Here is a 20,444-nt window from a genome sequence, read left to right as displayed (position 1 = left end):
CCAAGCTCCTGTAACTGTGAGGAAAGGGAAACTAGTCCCAGCTGACACAAAGGCAGTGGTGGGCTTTGCACTGGGTCTCTTCGTGCTTGGTCCAGCTCAGGGACTAACTGAGGGCCTGGGAATTCTGCCACTTCAGCATCTTCAAACACCTGTCACTTTACTTCAGCCTAATCAGCACCTTGTGGTAAGTATAAACTCAGCTCAGTCAGGGCGTACTCCAGGCCTCAGCCAAGAAAAATGTCAACCCTTGCTGACGGAGCCAAAAGCTAACAGTTTGGGGATTAGGTTCTATGTACCAGTATGGGCATCTCGGGAGTACTGGGCGCCTGCTTCCGCCAGGTGACAGGTCTGAGGATGGGGCAGTGGCAACTGAAAAAGAGCTACATGGAGTTGTATGAAAACACTTGCATCTGTCTGTCACGTCTCTCTGTCTTTCACTTTCTGCCCATCTTTAGCTCCCTTTTGGTCTTCTTCTTCTTCTTCTTTTTTAAAGATTTATTTTACCCACTTTAGAGAGAAAGAGAGGGGAGGGGCAGAGAGAAACACAAGCAGACTCTGTGCTGAGTGTGGAGCCCAACGCACGGCTCAATCCCGTGACCCCAAGATTAGACCTGTGCCGAAACCAAGAGTCAGACATTCAAATCAACTGCGCCACCCAGGTACCCTTCCCTTTTGGTCTTTTTTTTTTTTTAAGATTTTATTTATTTATTTGACAGAGAGAGAGACAGCCATTGAGAGAAGGAACACAAGCAGGGGGAGTGGGAGAGGAAGAAGCAGGCTCCCAGCAGAGCAGGGAGCCCGATGCGGTGCTTGATTCCAGGACCATGGGATCACGCCCTCAGCCAAAGGCAGACGCTTAACGACTGAGCCACCCAGGCGCCCCTCCCTTTTGGTCTTCCAAACACACTATTCTCTCTGCCTGAAAATGTCCACTCCATATACACCTATTAGCCTGGCTAATATCTCCTGCAATTACCTTCCACTTCACCCCAACCCAGGAGGGCTTTCTTGTTGCCCTCCATGCTCACCCCTTCTCTATCATACCCTGTCTGCTCTTACCCTACCTCGACCCTGAGGTGTATCCCTAGCTGGTGCCTGCACACCAAACATCAATAAGGGTTTGTCCCAGGAATGGTCAGACCCCAGCTGACTGGCTGGGAGGTTCAGCAGACCTGCTCTAGCCACAGTCTTGTCCTCTTTGGCTTTTATTGTACAAATGATTTTACTCTGAAAGGACAGGTAAACTCCTCTGGAAGCCTTTTCCAGATCACTCCAGCCTTCGGGGGCTCTCTCCTAGCCACCCCCAGACTTTCCCTTTAGCAATGAACCCTGTACTGTCTTGTGACTGCCCCTGGAACTCTTTCCTTTGGAGGACTATAGTAAGCGCCTGACGGGCAGGAGCTGTGTCTTAACCCAAAATCCATTTTTTGCTCAACAACTATGAACCAGTGCCTACCATGTTCCAAGTACATGAGAAAATACCAAGATAAGACATGTTACTTGCCCTCCCAGATGAGCACAGACATACAGGTGAGGGAGACAGACATGCAGGTAATAGTTTAACTGAGTTAGTTATAATTAGGTTATCAGCCTAGTTTAGTGGGGTATTCTGTCTGGGAAATCTCCAGAGACAGGATGTTCTTACTTTCCCATGGGGACTTTACCTAGAGGAAAATGTACTCAAGAGCTGTGCAAGTCAGAATGTGCAGAGAACCAGACAGAAAATCTAATGCCCTACACCACAGAACCAGGTCAGGTGCCCTGCCAATAAAGCTCCCAGGGCCCCCCTGTGCTTCACCATTGATCACTTCACACACCTGCTCACCTGGCCAGGGTCTGACTTCTTGCCCCACATGTGGACACTACAGAGCCCTGCACAAGACTGTACCCATCAGGCCCCCAGACCCTCACGCAGTATCTGGGATGCGGTTAAAGCTCAATAAACATTTGAGGAATGAGTCAATGCAAAGAAGTACAAACATGAGAAACTTTCCCTAAGAAATTAAAATTAAATTTGCAAAGCATCAATGCTGTACTTCATCCTACAGGATGCATCATCGCTAAAACCTTTTAAAGATGAAACAGGAAAAAATGTTACTAACCTCTAGACCTGGCCAGATCATAATTTACTGGCATATTTCTACATACCAGGCTCGTCTTCAACTGTTTCCTATCCCTCTTTCCCAAGCCTCTCCTTTCCCTGAGGAAGAGTTTCAAAAGCAGTGACATTCTATTCTATTCAGGACTTCACTTTCTTTTTTTTTTTTTTTAAAGATTTTATTCACCTATTCGACAGAGATAGAGACAGCCAGCGAGAGAGGGAACACAAGCAGGGGGAGTGGGAGAGGAAGAAGCAGGCTCATAGCGGAAGAGCCCGACGTGGGGCTCGATCCCAGAACACCGGGATCACGCCCTGAGCCGAAGGCAGACGCCTAACCGCTGTGCCACCCAGGCGCCCCAGGACTTCACTTTCTATTACCGTCCCAATTTCCCAACATATTCAGGATGAGACAGAACACCACTTTGCCCTCTGCCATTGTGTGTAAACATGTATACCATCATCCACAGTTGGGGGGAAAATAACTGCATCATGAGATCAACCGAAAATAACAGGTTCACCCTGTCTAGTTCTGGTGCCTATTTCTGAGTCCCTTTACCGCGACCTTTGTAATGCTGATGCGTGAGGAAGTGTCCTAGCCTCTGCGGCTATGATCATCCTGGAAGGCAGCTGCTGTTCCTCCAAAGGGACAGACTAATGTGTGCTTGGTAACATTAGTGATATTACGGCTTGTGCTCTGAAATGCTGGTGGTTTATTTTATTTGGTGAGCCAGGTCTTCTGAAGGCTGACTCCTTCACACATCTTTGCAAGTAAACTTCTTTTCCTTTATAAAAGCTCACCTGTTCTCACAAAGACCTCAGGTTCCTGACTCTGGACTACGGAGTGGGAATGGTGTTGAGTCCCCACAAGAGTTGCTGACTGCTTCAAGGGGTAAGGTAAGATTCTCCGGTGAGGTGGGTGTTTAAGTCGAACAGCACTGCCTGCCAACTATGATTCCAGCAACACACAGGAAATCACACCAAATAACTTTTAAAGTCTTTCCATTTCCTACAGCAGGATTCTGTTTATCTACATCGAGGGTGCCAAGTGAATAGTGTGTTCATTCACTCATTTATTCAACAAGTGTTTGCTGAGCCCCTACTCCATGCTGCCCTTTATAGGGGGCTCTGGAGATATGATGGAGAATAAGACAGACGTAATTGCTGTCTTCACAGAACTTACAGTCTAGTGGAGCCAAGAGATGTGAAGCAAGTAATCCTAAGTAATTTTAAAATTACAGCTGTAATACATGCAACAAAGGAGAAGTGTGTGTGCCTTGAGAGCCAATAAGAAAGGGAGTGGACCCACAGTGGAAGGTTAGGGAGGCTTTGCCTGAGAAACTGCCTCTGCTCTCACCTGGAAAAATACAGAAATAAACGACCCTGTACTCGATGAAGCTACAGAAACGAAATATTGCAAAGCTTGTTGAGTCACTAATGTCCACCCTGAATAACTCTGTAAAGAAACTGAGGGAAGCACTCACCAGCAAGGGACTAGCAGCAGGTGGAAATTAACTCCTCTATAAACAAGGAGATCAGAAGTTCAGTTAAATAACTTCAGCTGCCACTCACTCACAGCAGCAAAGACCCATAGCAATGCAGCTTGGTTTTTAAAACGTTTGTTTCAGAAACATTACAGAACAATTTTCCTTTCTTCAAAGAGAAAGAGAGTTTGTGGATTATTCTCATGATGCATTCTCTCTTTGGATAGAAGAGATATCAAAGGGAAGATAAAATCACGGTTGGCATTTAGTATTTGAATGGGTTAATAAAGAGGAACAAACTTTAATAAGAAATAAAGTCTAATGTCTGTTCAAAGAAATCAATCTCTCAAATGTAACGTGAACAACAAATTTGCTTGGCAAATTCTCCTGAGTAAAAACTTAAAGGGGCTTAATTATCCACATTATATGGGCTAAACAGTATTATGAAATGTCCTGAAAGCTAACATAAATGAAAGCTATTTCCAAAAAAGCACAGGGCCCAGTTCTCCAGAAATAATCATCCCACTCTAGTCTTTACCTCTCATTTAGGTCACACATGGATTTGGGCTTAGTTCTGGACACGATCTAAGAGAGGGACTGGTAAACTTGGAAGCATCGAGAAGCTGGTGCTTGGTATACAAAGAATGTGGAGTGAGGAATGAGAAGGCGAATTAAGGATGGGTAGCCTGGAGAGGACAGGACCTGCAACCTGCCTTCCAGTAGGTGAAGCCCTGTCATGTGAGAGGGGCCCCTGTGCTATGTCGTCTCCAGGTGTGCTCCCAGCCAGTCCACATCAGGGACTCCTACATGCTCCAGGCTTGATATCCACTTTGCCCAGTGCTTCCCACACAGATCTGTGGGGTAAGATGTCACTACATACACCACACACACACACACACACGAGAACAGAGAGAGAAAGATGTAGCTAACTATGTTTAGGTAAAACTGTACAAACAGGATTCCTTACAGTAGAACATTTTGGAATCTTCGAATGCTAATATCATTATGAATATCCAAGACAGACAGCTGTGTTCCAAGTTTTCTGATCTCTGTTGAATTCAGAACCCTCTCCTGGAATTAGTATCCTTCCACACACCCAAACACCCTGGGAAAGGAAACCTTGTTCTAAACTTTTCTCCCTTTCGCTATGTTCAGCACTGATGCAGGTACAGGGAGGTTAGGAAACCAAAGGTGGAGACATAGTCCCTGATTTCAAGGACAGCTTCATCCATAAAAAAGAATGATTGAAAGCAAGCCTGCACTTGATAATGGGGGAGGGGGTTGGTATTTCATGGAATAAGACGACCTCACAGGTTCATGTGCATTCATCTGGTATCCCACGGAGTAACGTGGCATAGTCCATATTTTATGAAGTAGGATAGGGCTAAGCAGTGGCCTTGTGTTCTCTGACCAAAGACACAGAACGTTGGGAAACCATCAAGTCTTCTTTGTGGACACTGTTCAATCCCAAGACTCATCCATCTTTCTTATATCCCCCAAGTCTATCAAGTCAATTCATTACCAAGGGGCATTACCACTCCCTCAAGGACATTAAATTTCGTAGAACTTTGTACATACATGTCTCAAATTTACCAGCTCACTCTACCCACTCTACCCCAGGACTTGTAGGAAATGAAATAAAGTCAGCATCTATTCTCTTTAACCTGGTATGAATTGCAACTCAGTTGCAAGGCTTATGGAAGGTAAGATTTCAACCTCTGCTTTGCTTTGGTACTAAAGGACCAAGATCAGTCCTTTTATTTCAAAATATTGGGTAAAAGACTAAGAGGAGAAGAAATATGGCCAGTGAAGTACCTTGCAACCTGGCTGGAGACCAACGCATGGAAAAGGGCCACATGCCTGAATGGAGATTTAGAAAGGTGAGAAACTGACGTAGATAGGATGAGGCAGTAGGGAAGGTCATGGAAGTAGGACTTCAGGTCAGCATTTGCACAGGCAGAGAGGAGGGCGGAGAGCACAGAAAGTAGAGTCTAAGGGTCCTGAAAGGTCCCCCAGCCTCCTATGTTCCCTTCCCTCATCATACTAACAATTTCTACAGACATTCTCACGGACAAGGACATATTTTTAATTTCTTAATCACCTAGCAACTTCCTTCCACCCTAATGGCCTCCTTTCATTTAACCTTAATGAATCATAACTTGCTACAGCAAACTTGGGCCTGTTAAAGAGAAAGATTTAATGCTGTGCTGCAACCTCCTTTTAAATAAAAACGAAAAACTGACTCGCTCCACCGTATTTCTTCCCAGAAAGGAAAACATTTATAAAAGTTTCCTTGACCACGGAGGGGAGAAACATATGTTTATCACTCTGTTTAATCTCTACAGACTCAGTGACCATGACGCTGAGGGGGCCCCCAAACTTCCTGTCTCGGTGGATGTGATCCTCTGGAAGCAAAATTAGCCCTCCTCGGCTAAGCACGCTCACGGCTTTTCAAATGTGTATACTTCATCAGGGTTGTTATAAATAAACTGCATCTTGATTTAGGACACATCGGCCACCGGTGCTATTTCAGTCCTGCCTTAGCGGTTGGAGCGCTCCCTCAAGTCGTGTTTACAGAAAAGGAAATGGTAGCACAGGGCCACGCACTTACCAGTCCCGAAGCTCTCCTCCCCACAAAGGGACAGTTTGCTTGCATCCATCAAATTCCCGAAAAACTTCCAGCCAGTTGGGGTCTCATACAAAGCGATCTTTGTAGCACTAGCCACCCTTCGAAGGCATGAAATCAAAGTTACATCACAGCAGGACTGTTAGCTTAGCCACGTGAGTGAGGGAAACTAGCAACCGTTATTGTAATCAAGGGTCCCATTTAGCCTTGCTCAGAGGTACACATAATTCTAAGATGGGTGGAAAATCGTAGGAGAAAACTTGTGCACAATGGGCTATTATACGTGGAGTCAGAAGAGCGGGTAAAAGAGGAAGAAGGAAGAATTAATTCAGGTCACTGAGTTTAATATCTTAAAAGGAGCGACAGTAGCAAAATGTGCAAGGCTATTTTTGAGGCTATTCAAACCCAACGTGTTTTGGACACTGACTACATCTACCACCACTCCGTAAAGAACAAAAGAATGATGTTTTGATGCACTTCAAATCACAGAATCATAGAATATTGGGTCTAGGAGGTCACCCTTTTACAGAAAAGGAGACAGGGTCTAGGAGGTTATGTGATCAGCCTAAGGTCACAGAGCCAGGATGGCCAACGGCCTGCAGCTATACAGCTGCCTGGTCAATGCTCCTTTCATTTCACCAGAAGGCCCAGAAAGGATAGTGTCCACTGGGTCTCCCATTTGTACCAACTTCCCCACACTGCTCCTTGGTCCCCTGTCCCCTCCAACACATCTTTCAGTCCTTCCTATATATCTGCAGACTATTTAGAACCTTTAAATCAATCTTCTTTTAAGATCCCTTTCCCTCTGAACAGGAAGACTAATCTGCATTTCATGCACTGTTTTAATAAGTTCTGCCTTCCAGAATGCTCGTTTGAAGAAAATTAAATCTGTAAGCTTGAAAGCTGGAAGTACAATAAACTTTCACCTGGGTAATGAGTTATCTCCATTGTGATTCTATATGTGGATTATCAGTTTCTCCAAAAACTAGAATTAAACTGCTCGTGGATGACACAGAAGTTATTTCAGGACCTGCTAGGTCTAATTACAACAGCCTGGCCAAAACCAGCTCACAACTTCAGCTAAAGGGTGTGGAGGCAGAAGCCAGGCTCTGATTCTAGCTCTGATTTAGTTGTGGGGTCCTCAACAAGACAGCTAACCTCTTCTTTGGGTTCCTCTTCTTTAGGATAAGGATTGCTGTGAGGATCGAGTAAGACTATAAACCACTCTATGAATATCAGTTATTAACTTCTCCTTAGCTGAAGGGAAATTAGCACTAATTGTATTAACATGTACTCCTCCTCTCCCCCACAGTAGGAAACTATGACACGGCCCAGCTGGGTCAATTAGGAGCAAAGGTTCTGACTCAGCCATGTACTAGCTGGGTGACCTTGGGCAAGTTACTTAACTTCTTTGTCTTTTTGTTTTCCCACCTGTAAAGTGGGGTTAGAGAGCATTGACCTCATGAGGTTGGTTTGAGAATTAAATGACTTAAAACATAGAGTACTTCGCGTCTAGCACAAGGCAACATTCAATAAATATCAGTTATTACTAGACGAACCTAGATATATCCATTTTGCTTTCTTCTTTGACCTTGACCTTTTATTCTTTCACTCATTCTTTACCATTCATTCAGCAAACATTTACTAGGCACCTAATATGTTCTAATTAACATTCTCCCTAGTCCTCATTTACCATTTTTACTTATATTTTTTGTTTTAGATGTGGTCTCACAAGCCACCTTAAAGCCTTTGTAAATGAGGGGTTTATAATTAATCAATCAATCAATCAATCAATCTGAGATACCAGTGTTTATTGTCACTGGGTCCTTTCTCAAAAAACTGAATATAATTTTCCTTAACTATTTGAGCTTTCTGTTTCTTTGGATTTTGGACAAATGAACATTTACTGTGTTTGTGTATGGATGGGGACCCAGCGAGGGATGGACATGGAATGTTTCTTTGGAAGTTCTTTGACATATGATCTTCCTTCAAACTGCTCTTTCACTCAAACGCTGTGCACACCTGCTAAAGGACAGGGATGTTTCTCCAGAGTGATGCTGTCAGTACAGTGGGGCTGCCATCCACTCATTTCTTTAGCAACATTCAATCGTTCCTTTTTTAAAGGGGTGTGTGTGTGTCCTACTATGCACCAGGCATACCATGGTATATACGGTAGTGAACAAGACAGTCTTTTCTCTGTAGACGTTTACAGTCCAGCAGGGAAGATAGGTGAGCAAACAAGCTATCAGAATAGTGTGGTAAGTACTGGAATGGAAGAGGTGCAGGGTTGTTAAGGAAGCACAGAGTGGGGACATCTAATCCAGAAAAACCCCACCCATTCCCTCATAAAATAAACGCTTACATGTGGAATATAAAAACCACAACAAACAAACCGACTCTTAAAAACAGAGAACAAACTAGTGGTTGCCAGAGGGGAGGTGGGTGGGGGGATAGGTGAAGGGGATTAAGACGTACACATCCCAGAGATGAAAAGCACAACATAGGGACCATAGTCAGAAACACCGCAATAACACTGGACGGTGACAGATGGGGACTCTACTTATTGCAGTGAGCCCTGAGTAATACACAGGAAGTGCTGAATCAGTATGTTGTGTGCCTGAAAGTAATAAAATGCTGTATATTAATTATACTTTAACAAAAAATGTTTAATAAAATAAACAGTCCATACTATGCCTCAGATGCCCATGCTGCAAGGGGAGGAAGAGTGTTCCAGACACAGAGAAGAGCCTGGTGAGGGCCAAGGGAATGGAGACCTACCGGTCCAGGGCCCCACTGGTGGGCATGCTGCGGGCAAAGCCTCGGACCCCGGTTTGCTGGAAATACGGAATGCTGAAGATGTTGGCAGCAATGACAGCCACGGAGTCTGACGGGTTCACAAAGAACCCATGCTTCCCCAGAATCATGTTTCGATCCTTTGGGAGAAGAGGGATTCAAAGGAAGAGCGTTTAATCAAACTGCTGGAAAAAAAGAAAACAAACAAACAATCTTACATGGGGGGGGAAATAAAATTTTAAATCATAAAATTTAAAACTGATACCTTTATTCATACCTGGTTCCGAACACTGGACTTTGTTTCTAATGGATCTGCACAGTACACCGCTACACCAAAGGCACCCCCATGCCAAAAAACTGGAACTGTTTTCAATTAAAGTGCAAGCACAAACTCCTTCTAAACCAAAAACTCTGTTCTTCCTCCAGAGGCCAGCTGTCTTTAACCTCCCAGACCTTTTCCAAACTCTGGAATCAATCACCTCTCTCCCAAAGGACAGAAGAGATCGAAGTAAGAAAGGAAATGCTGGCTGTTCACATAGTTTGGTGGGTCTACCAGGCCTCTTTCGAGGAACAAAGCAGATTTCTTCAAGAAAGAGATCCTAAATCATGGCCCCTCCATTTGATGCAGGACCCAACAAAACACGCTGCCACCTTCACTGCTTCCTTGGTGCCTGGTATAAGGAAGTACTCAAGTAACTCAGAGTTACTGAGGAAAAAACTCCCATCATGCACTGCTTTGGAAAGGTGCACTGCAAAATAATGTTTTTAGGGACCCTTTTAATTTTCCAAAATTTTGATATGGGAAATTTTTTTTTTTTTTTTTTTTTTTTTAGGAAATAATGGATTCTACCTGAATTTAAAGAACAAGAGCAATAAAAATATATTTTCGGCTAAGTAAAACATGTGTAGTACCCAGGATACAAACCCAACTAAAATACATCTCTTCCTTGTCTGTTATATAGTCATCAATGTAAATAAAACAGCCTGCTTATTAAAGATACTAATTGTAGAGAAGGAATAAAAGGTTAATTCTCTCATTACAGTTTTATCATTTAGCTAATGCAAATGAACAAATGGGTATATTATAAGGCTAAAACCTTTTCCAGGGCTCGAATAAACCTAGGAGGGATTTCTAGAACCTGACCAGCTCATGAAGCACCAGTCATTATGTCATAACTGAACCCTGATCACCCTGCCACTCTTAGAAAACATGAATGTCTAAAACTAAACACATGGGTTACATTTCAAGGACTCACTCCTGTTCAAGAGGGTCTTCTAATAATTTAGCCCTGACCCCATGTACAGTGAGGACTCGTCAAAGTCACTCACTCACGAAGCCCACAGGGCCTGACGAAACAGCCTGCTTCTCCCAGCTTTGCAGGACCAGGCCTGGCCCGCATCAGAGTTCACTTAAACGCACTTGTACCCACCCCATCTCCATCAAAGGCAGCCCCAAAGTCGTGCTCTCCTGTTTTCATGGTTTCCACCAGGTCAGCAGCATAGGTGAGGTTGGGGTCAGGGTGGTGGCCTCCGAAGTCCTCCAGAGGAACACAGTTAACTGCCGAGTTTGCGGGGGCACCCAGTTCTTCGCAGAGGATCTTCTTCACGTATGGTCCAACGACTACGTAAAATGTGAAATGAAGAATCAGAAACTATGACTTATGAAAGCATGTCAGGATCGGGGGAGAAGGTGGAGGCATTCTAAGGAGAATAGCATGAATGACAATGAGAATGTGAAGCCTATATTCAGGGGCCAGTGGAGAGGTAAGTCTGACTGGGACGGAAGGTTTTGCCAAAAGGAATAATGAGGGGTTTGGTTGGAAAAGGTGGGGTTAGTTGATGAAGGAGAATGGGGGAAGGGAGAGCTGTTAGCTTCTATGAAGGCCCTACTACACACCTTGCCAGGTGCTTTGCAACCATTTTCTCACTCCTTCAAAAACAAAAAGAATTCACAATGTGGTAGAGCTCAGTGCTTAAGAGCTTGGACTCTGGAATCAGTGTGTCTGGGTTCAAATCCCAGCTCTGTTAATCATGGGCTGTACAACTTTGGGAAAGTTATGTAATCTCTCTGTGCCTCAAGCTACCCTACTGCAAAATGAGGATAATAATAGTAGCTACCTAACAGGGTTGGGTGAGGATTCAACAAGTTAATAGACAGGAAGCTCTGAGGACAGTACCTGGCACGTATGTTATCAATGTTTACATTGTGATTATCACCTCTACTTTATAGATAAGAAAACCAGTCTGAGATGAAGCCATTTGCCCAAATTTACATATCTAGTAGGAGTGGGAGCTGGGATTCATGGCCCTAATCTTCCTACTATATCTGGCTATCAGACAAACTGGTTCAAAATACAAACAAAAAGTAAGAACTACCAACAAGAGGAAAAACCAGTCACATACTTTTATGGTGACATTTTGTACAACTACCAAGAACATTCATTTCTAAATTGCTGAGAACGTGTTTTCACCAAGGAAGGTACAGACACCAATGTAGGCCACAGAGGTCAGAATAGGGTAGAAGATGCTTCTCCCGTTAGGGGTCACATGTTAAGGAGGCTATGGACACACCACAGAATAGGGTCAAGGCAGCCACAGCTGTGAAGGATATAGAAACTGAGGCATTAGAGGAACCCCTGAAAGGCCTGGAGAACAAAGTCTACTTCATGACCCTCTTCCCGTACCTCACACCTCATCACAAACCCATTCTTTTCATGTTTTTATTTCTAGTTTTTATTTAAAATCTGGTTAGTTAACATATAAAGCCCATTCTTAAGCCATTCTCCTCATTTCCCTAACATAACATTTCTTAAGTCTTCATGGCTTTGCTGCAGCCAATGTCTCAGCTGGAAATGACCACCCTAGGTCTTTCTTTTATAAAAGCTGAGTTGGTTGCCAACTTCTTCCAGGAAACCTTTCTTGATACTGCTAGTTAAGCTATGCCTTCTTCCACACCCCAAAGAGAATACTTGAAATTCTATCTAACCCTCATTTTGTTGGCCTGACAGTAGTTTCTGACCCATCCCATCTCCCCAAGCATAGCAAGTCCCTGACTGAGTCCCTGCCTCCCCCCCATGCACACATGTAGTAGGTTCTCAATACATGTCTATTGAATGGTTTGAAATGACAGAATAGCTATCATCTAAGTAAGGAAGTAGACTCATTCTGTGGGACTCCAGAGGCAACTTAGGACTCAAAGGTGAGGTTCAGGGATGGAAGATTTCCACCCTCCAGAAGAAGGTTTTCTAACTGGGGTATTGCAGTGTAACAGGAGGCCCTGAATGGCACCATTAAAAGAGTTCAATCCCAGACAGAAAGTCTTCCCAATCAGGCAGGCAGCTAGATTCCAAAACCAGGGAGATTCCTTCCCACTCAAAGATTCTAAAATTCTAAATTTACTACAAAACAAATAAACAACCTCAGTGCTCAGGAATTGCCACATTCCTCCATGTGAGAAATCCTCGTGGTTCTGGTCCACAAGGATAGCTGCTGTTTCTGCTGACCTGGTCCCACACACCCACAGAGGAAGAAGAGGGAGAGACACCCAACTGTTGTTACTGAATTTAATCCTCAGCTTGCTCTTGTAAACTCTGCTCTTCTAAGAAAAGGCACATGTGGGGGCAGCTGAGTGGGGTATGGGGCTCAGGAGCATGTTTACCTCATCTAGCAAATGACAACCACCCCCTTGGAATAGATGGGGGCGCTTAGGAAGAATGTAAGGTATCTTCTGAGGGGGAGGAAGCATCCACAAAAACAGTTGCATGTTACTCAAAACCTGATGCCTAATGTGGAAACTCTGAACTTCGCACTACCTTACCATGAGGAATGTCTCTACCATTTTTGCTGCATACAATTAGATTTTTATCTATGTGATATGGTTGCAAAATCACTATTTAAAAACTGTGATGCAGAGTCTTGAGAAAAGGCTTGTTAAAGCATCATGATACACAAGGCAGAGAGCAGCTTCATATCTCTAAGAGAGGGGAAGGGAAGAAAAATAGCTCCATACCTCCATGCATGGCATCTATACGGATCTTTAGTCGGTTTGGACCAGACAGCAGTTCTTTCAGTGCATTGAAATCAAAGATGTTCCTCAGCATTGTAGCATAAGCTTCCACTGAATCCACAATTTCCACTGTGAGAACAAGCAACATTAAAAGATGGGGGAACTAAATACATTAAGATATTAGACTCAGGGCACGTGGGTGGCTCAGTCTGTTAAGCATTCGACTCTTGTTTACGGCTCAGGTCATGACCTCAGGGTTGTGGGATCAAGCCTCATGTTGGGCTCTCTGCTGAGCATGGAGCCTGCCTGGGATTCTCCCTCTCTCTACCTCTGCCCCTCCCCCACCTCAAAAAAATTCTTTAAAGAAATATTATCTTCTAAAATGATTGTATTGCTGTAAACCCACAATAGCTACTTTAAAAGGATAATTATCGGGGCGCCTGGGTGGCACAGTGGTTAAGCGTCTGCCTTCGGCTCAGGGCGTGATCCCGGCGTTCTGGGATCGAGCCCCACATCAGGTTCCTCCGCTATGAGCCTGCTTCTTCCTCTCCCACTCCCCCTGCTTGTGTTCCCTCTCTCGCTGGCTGTCTCTCTCTGTCAAATAAATAAATAAAATCTTTAAAAATAAATAAATAAATAAATAAATAAATAAATAAATGAAAGGATAATTATCAAGCAGCTCCAATACACCCTGGCTGTTCAAGACTAACAATAGTCCTGAGAAGTAACTGTTACTAGACCTGTTTTATAGACTTAAAGAAAGACTTTAAGTCTGAAAGGTTAAGTAACTTGCCCATATGGCTAGGCCGGGGCACACATGGGATTTTTGACAGAGGTTTGCCTGACTGTAAACGCTGTTATGCTGCCACACTCACTCCTTGCCTATCACTATAAAAAGCGTATTTTGGTGTCACAAGTAACAGAAAATGTAATGCCCACTTTTCTTTCCTTTTTCTAGGCCCTTTGCCATGGGACTTAAGGGTAAAAAGCAGGAAAAAAAGGGTTTTTAATAAACCACTTTTCACATGCACTGCTGAAGGAATAAAACAAATATAAGAACTTAGAATTGTTCTTGTTGGACGTGCAGGGGTTGAACATTTTCAAAACGTTGAATTTAAGAAATTCTCTACTGGTGTTTTCCAAACCCTAAGAATGTCTTCAAGATGTACCAAGGCGCCAGTTTATCTTTGTTAGGATGCAACTGCCAGCTCTCAATGGGTAGGTTCAAACAAAAAATGCATTCCATCACATTGCAATCCAGAAGAAAGAGTACACTTTAGAACGGTCAAAACGCAAGTCGCCTTACTAACCATCTCATCCTCGTTGTGTTAATATGAACAATGTTATAAACATTTACTCCATCAATTACTGGTAACACCTTGGCATTCAACCACAAAATGTCTACCACAGCTGCCTCTGTGGGGAGTTTCAGTTTCGCCCCCAAAATGGCTGATTTTGATTTTACTGAATATTAGGGCAGGAAATAAAGAATCGAAGCCCAGGCTTTGGAATCATTTACACCTAAGTCTGAATCTGGTTTACCACTCACTGACTATGGGATCTTGAGCTTGTCATGTAAGCTCTCTCAACCTTTGTTTCCTCATCTGGAAAACCTGCATACAGATAGTGCTGCCCTCACAGGGCTCTGTAAGAATAAAGTGGGATAATGTATGTTAAGAGCCTGGCCCATTGGCCCACAATAAAAGCTCAATAAAAGCTGGCTATGAATGTAATCTTACAGGTCTTCTAGTCAAGGCCATTCATTTTATAGGTATGGAAGCCAAGGCTTAGAAAGTTGGAAATGATTTACCCAAAGTCACAGGGCTGATTCCTGGCAGGAACGGATTGGGACTCCCAGACCCAACTCTAGACCTGCTAACTAAGGCATGCGAAGCTTAGTGACCACGATCTTTCCAACACTGAGGATCCATTGTATTAAAACCTTGAAAGGCAAACTGTTCAAGTTGGAACTAGAGTGGGCAGGAGGGGAGGAGAGTCAACGTGCCTGTGAATGGTTTGAACTTGTTTTCCAGGTCAAACTGCTGCTTTCCCAGAACTCCAAGGTCTACTTTCAGGTCGGGGCAAATTGCATATTCTTCAATTGTCTTGCTGATTTGGAAGATTTTATCAGTTATTGCTTCTGGAGCGGGACCTGGAAATCAAATGGTGAACTGTGGGTCATTTCGTGGGACTGACATGAAAATACAAAAAATACAGAGCTCATCCATCCCTCTTCACCAGCACATGTGCCATTCCATCATTTAGACAGCAAAGCATCAAAATTTTCTAAAAGAAAATATCATGTTAATGATCATTCGTGCATGGCTTCTCATATTCAGGTACAGCAGAAGGAGAAGCATTCCACTGTCACCAAAAGGAAACAAAGAATTCCCTCGCTAAGGATCAGAACCAGAACCCTGGCCTTCCAAGGCCTCAGTTATTAGTTTGTCCCAATGACCAGAAATGGACTATCCTCAAAATGACAGAAAACTCACCTCCATTGGAAATATTAAATTTGATTCCAAAATCTCCATTGGGTCCTCCTGGGTTGTGGCTGGCTGTCAAAATGATCCCACCAATGGCTTTGATCTTTCTAATGATGCAGGATACAGCAGGGGTGGAGAGGATTCCATTCTGCCCAATCACCAAGCGACCAATCTAAAAGAAGAAATCCAAAATGCACACTTTAACATCGATAAATCCAGAGCTACTGCACAGAAACACCAAAACAACAGGCAGATGGACAAAGAAACAGTATTGAACCAGAAAAGGTGTTCTTTAATGAATATCTACAGCCTGGATTATTATTATTATTTTATTATGAAGTAGAATATTACTGTTGAATAATATTATTACTGAAGTAGAATCCGTATTGCAGAACAAAGTCATTCCTTCACAAAGCCATTCCTTCAGATAGTTTTTTGGAACTTTGTAGTTTTAAAATAGTGTGTGGTCTGGGGGAGCACTAAGGCTCTGGCAAGAAAACACAGAGTATTTGAAACACAGTCTTTCCAGACCAGGTTCATAATTTTCACTGAAAAATTGTTAGAAAACCCACATTTTTATCCAATTCAATCATGCTTTCAGACCGCATTGGGGGAGAAGATAGCTCGTTAAAGGAATTCTACCCAAAGAGAAGACTTTTTGTAACTTAAAAAAATTTTTAAGGTAAAAAGGGCGAATTTTATATGAAGAGTTTTACAGTATGCATCTCATAAACTTATCTTTCCAATCAAGGCTGGATTTTGATATAGTGGTTTCCTCCAAGCAGGACACATCCACCCATGTGAGGGTGTACCTGGGTTACCTGCTGGGCCTAAAGCAGAAGCTGCTGGGGGTTATTACTGATTAAACCAATCAGAACCACCTACAGAAAAGGGCTACAGGTGGTTACTTCGCTCGCTCTTAACTCACCTTCCCTATCGCTCATAGATGTTATCAGCACAGCTCCTAAATCTTTCTTCACTAAAATGTAATTTATACTTGTTTCAACATGACCCAAGTTGGAAAAGAAGGAAGAAGTCCCATCAGTTCCTTGAACATACTTGGAGAAAACCTGACTACTGCATCAAAAGATTTATAAAATGAGGCGTTTGTGCCCTCATTCCATTCTCCTTTCTGAGAGAAGAAAGGGACAGGAATGTTTTAAACTTTCCATTTGTTATTTCTTTTTGCCCCACCCAAGATAAACATTCTTGAAGAAATGACTTATGGTGGAAGATGTGTCTGATGATACCTGGATTCCCTGGGAAAGCTTTTCTGGAACTCTTACCTCTGCCACCCTACAAGTAAGTCACTGAACGCATGCCCGCCTTATCATCAACCCCTCGGCTGCCAACCATCTCCCAGGAAGCAGCTGGTTCATTTCAGTCACCTCTTGGCTCTCATTTGTCCATCTCGGAACAATGTTTGTTAGACTAATACATTTGCTATGCCTTGCCTTCCTCAGGAAGTGGTGATGACCAGGGTAGATGCTATAACTAGGCTCCTCTGTAGACCAGAGGGACCTGCAGACGGTGTGAAATCAGTATTAATCATTATCACTGAGCTGCAGAGTGCTTTCTAAAACCCATGGCATGTTCAATTCATTCTCATAGTTGCTCCCTAGGACTGCTGTGTAGATGAAGAAGCTGAGGTCCAAAGTTGCGACGCTGCCCATTTGTCCACCCTTGCATTTATCCAAAAGCAGTAATAACAAGTGTTTATGGAAAGGTGGTACAGGAGGCACTGGGACAGATGACAGGGCAAGGTCATGAGGCAAATTAGTAACCATCGCTGGCCACTAATAGCTAACTCAATACAGTGAGAACAGTAACATCTCACCCTTCCAGCAGTTTCTGGGTTTTGATAAGAGTGAAAATCTATAGTTGAGCAGTTTCATAATTTCAGTAGGAGGGGCTTAACTAAGGGTGGCAATTTAATCAGCCAGAGTGGTGATGGAGTTATCTGGAAATTATACTTGCACATACTTGCACATCAATTATACTGACTTGTACTCAGATCTTACATGTATTTGGTATGGAAAGGGAGACTGGTGAATGAATATTAAGCTGCACCACCCGAGTCATCCCTTATTCTACCATTCTTTAGGGTGAGATCTGCAGTCAGTAATGGTCCAAGAATGAGGGGATTATATCGGGAGTAAGAATAAGAAAGTCAAGAGACAGAAGCAAGGGAAGTCCAGGGTACCTTTTTCTCTTCAGCCCAAGAAGAGGTAACAGCAGATCAAAATCTCTCCTTCCAGAGAAGACTCTCTCCTGTGAATCACCCTCAGAAATATTAATCCTCAACCTGATATTGAAGAGATATTACCCTATTACCCGCCTTCCCTTGACAATGTCTGGAGCACTGCAACAGGTCCTGACTCAGTCTCCCCTTTCTGTCTCCCACCTGTACCTCCCTTAATCTACCCTGGCTGAATCCATCCTTCTAACTCAGGCCCACCTAGTTCACCTTTTTAAACCACAGTTCTGTGTCTCTCCTCTATACAAAAACCTTCCCTGTACTATACGATCCAGAAATTCCAATTCTGCTATAAACACAAATGAAAACGGGGACTCAAACAGATAACTTGTACACCCATGTTCATAGCAGAATTATTCACAACAGCTAGACGTCCATCAACAGATGAATGCATAAACAAAATATGGTATATACACACAGCAGAATATTATTCAGCCTTAAAAAGGAATGAAATTCTGGTACATGCTACAACATGAATGAACCTTGAAAACACTGTACTAGGTAAAATAGCCAGACACATAATGACAAGAATTGTATGATTCCATTTAAATGAGGTACATAGAAGAAGGCAAATTCATAGGCAGAAAGTAGAACAGAGATTGCCAGGGGGTGGGGGAGGAGAAATGGGCAGTTACCGTTTAGTGGGTATAGAGTTTCAGATGGGTTGAGAAAAAAGTTCTGGAAATGGATAATGGTAATGGCTGCAGAATATTGTGAGTGTAATTAATACCACTGAAGTGTGCACTTAGAAATGGCTGACACACTAAGTTTTACGTATACTTTACCACAAAAAAAAAAAAATTTTTTTTTAAAGAAAAATCCTTCCCTGGCTCCCAAGTGTCTATCAACTTACAGATAACTCGCTCTACCTGGTACTGAAAGTCCCCCCAACAGACTTCATCAAGATAAAAAGCTTCTGCATAGCCAAGGAAATAGTCAAAAAAACTAAGAGGCAGCCCACAGAATGGGAGAATATATTTGCAAATGATACTACAGATAAAAGACTGGTATCCAAGATCTACAAAGAACTTCTCAAACTCAATACACAAGAAACAAATAAACAAATCATAAAATGGGCAGAAGATATGAACAGACACTTATCCAATGAAGACATACAAGTGGCTAACAGACACATGAAAAAATGTTCAAAATCATTAGCCATCAGGGAAATTCAAATCAAAACCACACTAAGATATCATCGTACGCCAGTTAGAATGGCAAAAATAGACAAGGCAAGAAACAACAATTGTTGGAGAGGATGTGGAGAAAGGGAATCCCTCCTACATTGTTGGTGGGAATGCAAGTTGGTACAGCCACTCTGGAAAACAGTGTGGAGATCCCTTAAAAAGTTAAAAATTGAGCTACCCTATGATCCAGCCATTGCACTACTGGGTATTTACCCCAAAGATACAGATGTAGTGAAGAGAAGGGCCATATGCACCCCAATGTTCATAGCAGCATTGTCCACAATAGCTAAATCGTGGAAGGAGCCGAGATGCCCTTCAACAGATGACTGGCTTCAGAGGGGAGGGGGGTGGGGGAATGGGTTAGGCTAGTGATGGGTAGTAAGGAGGGCACGTATTGCATGGTGCACTGGGTGTTATACGCAACTAATGAATCATCGAACTTTACATCAAAAACCAGGGATGTACTGTATGGTGACTAACATAATATAATACAAAAATATGATTATAATAAAAAAAAAAAGAAAGTCCCCCCAACAAACAGCCTTTCCTGTTCTTCCTTCGCCCTCCCGCTACTCCTTCCCGCATAGCACAGCTCACGCTACGAGGATGGATACCTCACTGTTTACCCACCATTTTATCATCAAACACAACAGGGAGCAAACTTCACTTTCCTTTTTAAAAAAAGGGCCTGGTGCTTTCTTATGTTTCACAAAAAAACAAGTGCCACATTCTCTGACCTGCTAGTCATACACACATATTCTTATTTCTAAACATCTCTCTAAGTTTAAAGCTCTGGAGACCAAATGAGATATCAGTATTATAAATGGGGCCCCACTAATGTCTTATTTTGTACATTAAAATTTCCTGTACTACTTAGCTCACAGAAGCATCGTGTAAAAAAAACTTCCTGTAAATGCAGACAGCTCTATGCAAATAAAAACAAAGGGAAACTTCTAACAATGGCAAATTGTATTCTACAGTCCATAAATGCACCAGATAAAAGTATAATAAGGAGAAAAAAAGTGAAATGATCTTCATTTGGCTCACTAGGCTGAAGTGGCTTCCAAGATTCGACTTAAGGGTGGAGTGGGTATTGACAGAGGTGAGGAAGGAACAATGACTTCTACCAAAATCTGTGGCAATAAATGATCTTTCCTTTACATGTCCTCCCTAGAACTCTGTCCACAATCAAAGGGATGTCGCAAGAGTCAGAATTGAGGATAAGTCAGAAAAAGAAGGAATCAAACCATCTAGGAGGTGATAGGTTTTATCAGATTAAAGTGCTTTATTGGTCCACTAAACGTTTTACATAATTCAGTTTGGTTGCATGACTGCTTTAAATGCAACACTATTTTAAATAAAGAATGCCCTTGAGAAGATTTGAAAATATTGCCTGGGCTGCCACAGCTCTAACAAATAGGCAGTTACCATATTTAGTCAATTATTATCACTTAGATGTATTATTTAGCAAACCTTCAGATCGTAAATCTGAGCAAGTGTATAGGGT

At 42.8% G+C, this 20,444-nt stretch overlaps 1 protein-coding gene across 2 annotated transcripts in view; it reads right to left on the bottom strand.

The window, feature by feature from the left end:
- Positions 1–20,444, bottom strand: part of PGM1 (phosphoglucomutase 1) — a 61,539-nt gene that overhangs the window by 13,012 nt on the left and 28,083 nt on the right. For both annotated transcript variants that reach the window (XM_045802168.2, XM_045802167.2), the window contains exons 2-7: positions 15,503–15,665; positions 15,013–15,159; positions 13,011–13,136; positions 10,432–10,622; positions 8,987–9,141; positions 6,194–6,309 (exon numbers count right to left, since the gene is read on the bottom strand). In XM_045802168.2, coding sequence (XP_045658124.2) covers positions 6,194–6,309; positions 8,987–9,141; positions 10,432–10,622; positions 13,011–13,136; positions 15,013–15,159; positions 15,503–15,665 — 898 coding nt within the window. The remainder of the gene's footprint in view (positions 1–6,193; positions 6,310–8,986; positions 9,142–10,431; positions 10,623–13,010; positions 13,137–15,012; positions 15,160–15,502; positions 15,666–20,444) is intronic.

Source organism: Ursus americanus, chromosome 12 (assembly GCF_024610735.1).
Source record: "Ursus americanus isolate L20-20 chromosome 12, mUrsAme1.1.p, whole genome shotgun sequence".
In the NCBI taxonomy this organism is placed as follows: domain Eukaryota; kingdom Metazoa; phylum Chordata; class Mammalia; order Carnivora; family Ursidae; genus Ursus; species Ursus americanus.
This window is presented reverse-complemented; position numbering and strand designations above follow the sequence as displayed.